At 36.3% G+C, this 8,612-nt stretch overlaps 1 protein-coding gene across 1 annotated transcript in view; it reads right to left on the bottom strand.

Moving 5' to 3' along the window:
- The window catches only part of LOC132176301 (guanine nucleotide exchange factor SPIKE 1), a 42,939-nt gene that overhangs the window by 29,600 nt on the left and 4,727 nt on the right, over nt 1–8,612 (bottom strand). Inside the window, exons 8-12 of the mRNA XM_059588468.1 lie at nt 5,448–5,576; nt 4,367–4,678; nt 1,795–2,082; nt 374–541; nt 101–292 (exon numbers count right to left, since the gene is read on the bottom strand). Coding sequence (XP_059444451.1) covers nt 101–292; nt 374–541; nt 1,795–2,082; nt 4,367–4,678; nt 5,448–5,576 — 1,089 coding nt within the window. The remainder of the gene's footprint in view (nt 1–100; nt 293–373; nt 542–1,794; nt 2,083–4,366; nt 4,679–5,447; nt 5,577–8,612) is intronic.

Here is an 8,612-nt window from a genome sequence, read left to right as displayed (position 1 = left end):
AGCAGACCCACAAGACACGCTATTACAATACAAAAACAAGCAAAGAAGATAAAATAAAATCAAGCATTATTCCGAGAGAAAAAGACAAAAGCAAACATACAGGCTTTGGAGCTTCTAGTTTTGTCTGAAGATCAACATGGAAGAATGTGAATAAAAGGTGATGTGTTGGCGTCCAGATAGCAGGGAGGGAAAGTTTGATCTCATCATGGTAACAGGCCACCCTAGTCCCAATAGCAACTTGTGTGTTAGCCCACCTCTGAAGTGAAGCACCTGGCTCCCTCGGATACATGGCCTAGTCAAAATAGTTGCACATGTGAAACAAGATGAAGTTCAGAAAGCACACTGCTTTGAAAATATAAATCAAGACATTCACCTCTAAGGGCTGTCTACGAACATCAGCATCATCCTCTCTTAATTCGACCCGTATGAACAAATTTCTCTTCCGACTTAAACTAATTGTCAAGGGATATACATATAGACAATGAAAAAGCTGCAGGAATGGCTCGTTTCTCGTTGTTGTGCGGAAGTCAAAAGCTTGGAACTGCAAGTTAATCGACATATCATTTAGGATAAATGTTACAAAAAAAAAAAAAAAAAACTGGACATGTATCAAAATGTTAATTGCGTCTCTTCATGATAGAATTTTCAGTATACACTGCCTACAAAGGATAAGTAGCGTTCATATAAAGCTCATTGAGCCAAATGAAGCACATTGTTTAAGAAAGGGCCACTGAATAGGGTTGCATCCAATTCTCATACAGTTCCAACATGTGGACCCCCTCACCTTTCTTCTTAAATGTTATCCTAGATATGAACTGAAGACATGGATGAAGGAGCATCCCTACCCGAACTAAAGAATGAAACTTAATGGGACCCCAAATCCAGTCAGCTTCTTCTCAATACACGTGTCCATGTCAGACCAACCAACTTTAAAAGTATGCATTTCAGGGGAAAAAATCCAGGTGCATAGGACAACAATCAAAGATCATATCAACCAGTTCACAATAACTAAATACTAATAAGTAATAGAAAATGTATTACTCTAAATGAAGTGGCAAATGATATAGCATCAGAATTCAAGCCCTGGAAGGTGTGAGATGTAGACTTTATTATTGTAAACATCCCAAGATATACAAAAAGGAGAAAGATGTGAGATGTGGACATATTTTTCTAGAAAAATAGTTGTATCATTACGGTGAATTAACAACCACCTTTCCTTTAATCCTTGACAATGCTAAACGCTTCCTTCAATTAGAAAGCTTGTTCTTTGATTATTTACTCTGTCATCTTTGAGGTTATTTTCTTTTCCTAGTTATGGACTTTAAATCTCCCATCCCCCAGCAATCAGCAGACAAAAAAACTGCATAGCAGCTTCGTCTCACTGAGACTTGTGCACATTTTGAGAAAATCCATGACAAACAGATCCTTCCAACCTAGATGGATGAGGTATCACAAATCAATATTTTAATACCTTTGAAAAAAAGTAATGTGAACTGTAAGTGATAGATTCACTACAACTGGATTCAACCACAGATATATAACTATGCATGGGGGAACTCCATTTGGGTTGAAATGGAGGAGTCCACCTCAAGATCCATGGTATTCAATCATGATCAAACAAACATGAATTAACCATAAAAAGAAGTTTAAGCAAATAATAAGAAACACTATTTTTCATGATGTATTCATGCCATTTCAATCATGATCAAATGGCCATGAATCTTCAGAGGGACTACATCTATTTTAACCCAAATGAAGAGGATCATCATTTATACAGGGGCTTTAAACACTTACATCATCAACACCAAAATCAGGATTTTCATGGGCATTCGATCCATTTCCAGAAATTTCTTTCCCATCATATAAATTCCACTTCAAGTTGCTACTCTGAGGCCCATCAGAACCATTATTGGATAACTTTCTCAATGCAGAATCAGCAATGCGGTCCCCCGGATCAACAGAATCATTGGTCACACTCCCACATTCTGATATATTTTCCATGTCAGCATGACCAATCTGGTGCTTCTCGATTTCCAGTCTAAAAATACCCCTGACAGGTTTATGAACCTTCCTTTTTGGATCCTACATAAAAAAAAATAAAAAAATAAAAAATATATATAAACAAATAAAAAACAAGAGAAAAAAATATATATTAGAAGGCACTATCATCTAAACATTAAACATAGAATAGGAAAACTAATTATGGAAGACATTGAGCACAATATTCTGAACCTTTTAATGATAAGTGAAAAGGAAACTTTACATGCTGCCATTTAGATTTTAAAAATAAAAAATAAGAATTGAAAAACAAAGGCGTTGCTACAAATTGGAAGGGAGACAATTGTATAAGTGCAACATCTTTAGAGAGCAATAAACGCATTAAAGGGATTCAGTTAATTACTAAATAGGTTATTCATGTGCCCTTGCATGGCTAAAAATTCATCCACATACAATTAACCAACATATCCACAAATACTCGCATGTCCAGGAATGAATAATGACATAAAAGTAATCAAAAGCAAGCCAACTAGGGACTCATTCCTTATATCTTAATGGTAAACTAAGTCATTGTCTTGCAGTTAGTCTCTCACTTTCCTCATCTTTCAGCAATTTTCAAGCTTAGTTCAATTTAGAGTTGCATTTAGCAACTAAAGTACATTTCTCAGCCTTTTGGCTGACATCAAATGAAGAAACTTAGCTACTACAAGTTACAGTGGCAATACACTGGTGAGGAGGAAATAAAGAGAACAAGACAAAGAAGGAATCCTTTAAGGATGTGTAACTCATCCTCTGGCATCAAAAAGAAAGTAAGAATGGATAAATATGACATATGGCAAGTGATATATGCATCCTCTTGGGGGAAGAGAGAGAGAGAGAGAAGATTCAAAAACTTCAGGCTCACCCATGGCAGGTTACATTTTTACAAGCTTCTTGGGCTTTATGAACATAAAGAAATAATATCTGGCAACGGATCTGGAGTATCTATTTCTCAAGAAGATAAAAAACCAGTCAGTCTAGAATGGGTAAAAGTGAGAGAACTTTGGGGATGAATCCATTAAACCATAAAGAGCATCCTTTTTAATAATAAATTATTCACTTATCGCAAAAATTAAAAATTAAAAATTAAAAAAAATAAAAAAAACAAACAAACAAACATTAGCAAATTAGCAGTTTCCTAGGTGGGTTAAACTAATATTCATGGTAAACTCTATTGATCAACATTTTAACTGCATCATGCAAAAGTACTCCTTAACAAGCATTAAGAACAGTGACTCTAAAACAATTAGAGGGTTGCCTCCTTGCTAGTTGGCTAGAAAACTCTTATGTTATTCCATTGACAGTATCAAAATAACACTCTCCTGGATTCCCTTTGCTCGGTCAAAATGATGCATTGTGACCAAAGCCTCCATGTACATTCTTTATCTCTATGGGCCATGCAAAGCCTCCTTTCCCAATCGCCTCAAACAATAGAAAAAGAACCAAAAGAAAAATATAATGATGAATTCTCCAAACCTTACAAAAATGTGAATTAAAGAGTAAAAGTCCAAATTTACCTAGATAAATTAACTCCACAACTCCAGCATACTTGAGGTCACAGTGGTTTCAAAAAATTATCATGTTCAACCAGTTCTTATGTGAAAACTCCATTATCAGATTATCCAAAGAATTTAGCACAGAGAAGCAACATGCCGGAAAACTTGCATGTTGGGTTCTACCCAGGCCTTTTACCTAACAAGCTTCTGCTTGTGATAGAGCACCTGTCAATTTATTCTGGAGTAAACATTTTCAGAAGGGCAGTTCCACATATTTCTGCCATATCCTTCCTTTCAAATGTTACAACTTAAGTTATTCCAAATTAGTAGTTAAAGCTCAAGAATAACAGTTCAAACCCTGGTATCAAAGCATTATTGCGAAGACCAACTGGTTCCTTATGATGACAGGCATCCTCAAGAGGCTCAAGTACATAATTAAAGACCCAAATATTAAGTAACATATCAATGAGATCAAGTAACAAATCAGCTATACTACACTGATAAGAAATGTAACTAGAAGATGACAAAGTGGTGATAGAAGAAGTTATGGGGTGTACATAAACAACAAATTGCAAGCTATAAGTCTTAGGGAAGCTAACATGCTGAGAGAATGAAGGTGGAAATAACGTTTACAATTATTTAAGCAAGCAAGTGCATGATACCAAGAATGTTGTAAATATGACAAGGGGACAATTAAGTGAAGGTCAAGTAATCCAAATTAATTCATCAGCATGCAAAAATTTTAGCTATAATTTTTCATGTATAATTTCTTAACCACTATAAAGAGGAACCTTAAAAAGCAACTAGATTTAAGATATAAATCTCTTCCGCACCTGCAGTGAGTCCTCAGTATAGCTCTCTTTAACCTTATTCAAGCTCGATATTTCGACTACAATAGAGCTTCCACTTGAATAACCCAGCTTCCCATCTAATGTGATCTTTGCACTGGGCTCAAAGACACCCTCATGGGAACTTGTACCAGACACACTAGGAGCAAGAGGGCTGCTTGGGGAAGCAGCCCCACCAGAAGCTGCACCAACGCTGTTATCAAATAATGAAACAATAGCCCAGGCGAAGGATTCTCTGTAAGGCATTATTTGAGACCACACCTGCAGTTTCTGCTTTTCTCGCTCACTCAAGGGCACCTGCTCAGGTACAGGGAACACATCAGTACACAAAAGCGAACATTTTGATCAAGTAATCAATGACAACAACAAGCTTGCATTGAATTAATGCAAAAGAAGGGAATAAAAGGATGTTATCAATAACACATGTGCACATAGATAGATAGATAGATAGAGAGAGAGAGAGAGAGAGAGAGAGAGAGAGATCAACAAAAACATGTCAACATAATTTTTTGTCCCATGGAGGAGGAGGAGAGAGGAAATTCGATCTAGTGACGTCCGTTTCATGAGGCGTGGTCCCTAGCCGATTGAACTACCCTTTAGAGACCATGTCAACATAATTAACAAGTATGTGTTTATCATGGTATTATATCGTATAGGACCAACAAGAGTGAGGATCAAATACAAATGCCGAGATTAAGGTTGCAATCCAGTAAAATATGTGGAGACCAAAGCCAGGACAGGCATAGCTGATAGTAACTCTAGCCCAAACCTCATATCCACATCAAGCACCAAGAGTTCAAAATGGTTAACAAAATTCAGCAAAGTGTTAAAAACAGAGGCATTAATTTCTCAAGACATCAACAGAACCCAATTCGGAAACAACTAAGGCAATAGAGAGTGGAAATTTTACCATTTAAAGGAAAGAAAGAAACAAAATGAAAAAAGGCGCACCAATAATGTTGCTGACTGGTAACACACACAAGATAGCAACTTTCGGTGCATTAATAAACAAGTTGAAGGCAGCTAGTAAGAAAGAAAAATGTAAAGGTGCCTTTGTTGTATATACCGGTTCTTTACGTGAATAAACAGAAGAGGTAACCCCGCCTTCTTCTGTGGCATGCTTTTCTAATTGGATTAGCAGACAAACTGATGCTGATGGAGCATCTAAATAGAAGATACCACGTGGTTCATTAGCCTGAAAATGGTGTCAAAGGAAACAGTAAATTCCTTAGTTATAATGTAAGCGGTAATTAACTCTCTGTTAAAAAAAAAGGGCATAGAAAATTTCAGAAAAACAAGTGCTGAATCGGACTTATACTTACATCCTGCAATTCAGTAGGTAACACATGAAAATGGAAATCCTCTGACAACTTTTCTCTTCTCTCCCTATTATATAAGCAAATTGTACCATAAAACGGCTCTAAGAAAGAGAGAGAAAGAGAGAAGTCTAAGTCAGAAATATTGAAACACCTTAAACCAGTAAATTAAATACAGTAACATAACATTGAGACGATACCAAGAGCAGAACACTCACCAACTAATCCCACTTGAAATGATAATGACTGAACTTTAACAGATATCTTTAATCCGCTATGACCATCCCAAAATGAAACAAAGAAGGAGAAAGAGAGAATTAATTGGGGGAAAAAAACTAAATGGCTGATATAAAGATTCTACTTGGTAATATGACTACAAAACTAACATACTCTAATGGCCAAAAAGGAAAGGATAATAAAAATAACAAAAGAGTGACATACTGTGATATAGGAGCTTCTGAAATCCTTTGACCAAATATCATTGACCTCTCATTTTCCCAATCAAACGCTGGTTCATAAGCAGGAAGGGGAGATGGACCAAAATGCTGCGAATTAATCCGCAAATCAAAAACATTCAGATCGAGGTAAATTTAGGAGACAAAGAAGGGAACTAGAGTAGCACACATTTCACCAAACTTTCCACAATACAGAAACCAAAGAATTACGAAACGAAATTAGACTCATGCCACATTTGATGTCACTAGAAATAAGACTCAAAAGAATGCAACCTTCAGAACAGACGGCTCCGTAAATTGCCTTCCTGAGGTGCTCGGAACGTCATCATCAGTAGTATCTTCTGCCTTTGATCGCCTTGCATTGGCAAGACGCATTTCTGAAAACGGTTCAAAATAATTTCACAAACACCACAACACATAACACTAAATCAACACAAAACATTAATCACAAAGTCTCATGAACAGCAAACTGAATTTTTTTTCTTTTATTTTCCAAAATAAATTCTCTGTAGAACTTTCTCTCTTTCGGTGAATTATATTTATCACTCCATTTAAGACAATAAATATCTTACAGATATCTTTCTAAATTTTTTTACTACTAATTTCCGCCAATAAATATCTCACAGAAAATTGCATATCTTCTTTCGATGAAATTTAATTTTCTTTCCATTACAGAGCAAATAGGAAAAAGAAGAAGTATTAGTTAAACTAAACAAAAAATAAACACAGTCCATTTTAAGCGAATGTAGTAGCATTTGTGCGAGAGAGAAGCCACCGTTACCAGTCTCAATGTCAGTATCGGGGCCCTCATATATCTGGTTGTTAAACGACACCGTCCCGATGCTCTCGTAGTGGCCGTACTTGTTGTCGTCCTTGACCCAGTCCGTCGTGTAGCAATGCACCAGCTCGTTCAGATGCGGCCACTGCTCCAAATTCTCCTCAAACTACGAAACAAGAACACATGACGTCGGAATAATTCAATTTTTCTAAAATCGGAAACAAAAGTTCCCCGACATTGTCGCAAATTTACCTTGTTCAGCCATTTCGTGGTGGCGGGAGTCGAGTCCCGCCGGTGCCGGAGTTGCAGCATTTCAGATCTAGGGTTTAGTCGCTTGGCCTCTGCGGTTTCAGGCTTCTTCTTTTTTTGTTTTGGTTGGTTTGTTTGTTTGTTTGTAATCGAAGAAGAAAGAGAAAGAAGATGTTCAACGGGACTATAATGGCAGTAGGTTCACAGACTTTGCGTATTCGGTAGATCTAAAGCAAAATCAAAGCTAACCAAAATTATATAAAAATTAGTCACAGAGAGAGAGAGAGCACAGTGGGAGTGGGGGAGAGTAGAGGAGTCAAAATGGAGTCCAAAGTGAGAAAAAGCCAAAGAGGGGGCTTCTAGTAGGGGAGAGTAGAGTTGGGGAGGGGTCCTTTTGTATCGGACCCATGTTGCTCGGGTAATGCGTTGGTTACAAACTTTTAAAATTTCTACTTTTTGCTTTGTTCGCTTCTAAGAAAAGCAATTAAATTATTTTTTCTTTTGAGGTTTTGCCTTTTTGTTTTTCAATTGCCCCTGGCGCATGAATTAAAAAACCCCCTACTTCTTGGAAAACAAAGAGCTCATTAAGAGGGAGCAGGTCCCTCTCATCTGAGGAATAATTGGAGTTTCTCTGATTGTAAATTTTAACCATTAAATCTCATTCAATGGCCTATAAAATAACATGTGTCCTATTAAAATTAAGATAATAAAATATCAGTAAATTTTTAAAAAGAAAATAAAAATAATAAAAAATTAAAATCAATTAATAAAAAAAATGGGGTGGCCGGTCACCCCAATTTAGCCATGGGGTGGCCAAAGCCACCCCAAACCGGCCGCCTCATGACCCTCGGGAGTAGTTCGGCCACCCCTAGGTTGACCGGCCGATCTGGGGTGGCCAGCCACCTCAGTTTTTTTATTATTTGATTTTAACTTTTTATTAATTGATTTTAATTTTTTATTTTTTTTTTAAGTTAAATAATATTTTATTATTTTTATTTTAATGGGACACATGTCATTTTGTAGGCCATTGGATGAGATTGAATGGCCAAGATTTACAATTTGAGAAACTCCAATTATCCCTTCAATGGGGGGATCTTGATCCCATTAAGGCCTCGTTTGGTTTGCGGAATGTCTAGTCCATTGAAAAATGATTAACTACTACTGGGAATAGAAAAGTGTGGAATAGATTAGTTATTCTTATTCATTTGTTTGGTTGTAACGCTGGAATACACTAGCTAATCTTATTCATTCGTTTGATACAATACAATATGTTGGTGAATTGAATCATATTGTGATCAAATTTCCTAAAATACCCTTATAATACAAATATAATTTATATTATTAAGGACTTTCATTCTTTTCTTTTTCTTTTTAAATATAAACAACTTTACTGTAATTTCTTTTTCTTCTTTGTTTTTAATTATGTCAGGTAT

The sequence above is a fragment of the Corylus avellana genome, chromosome ca3 (assembly GCF_901000735.1).
Source record: "Corylus avellana chromosome ca3, CavTom2PMs-1.0".
NCBI classification, from domain to species: domain Eukaryota; kingdom Viridiplantae; phylum Streptophyta; class Magnoliopsida; order Fagales; family Betulaceae; genus Corylus; species Corylus avellana.
The sequence above is the reverse complement of the archived record's forward strand: the minus strand, read 5'-3'. Positions and strand labels throughout refer to the sequence as shown.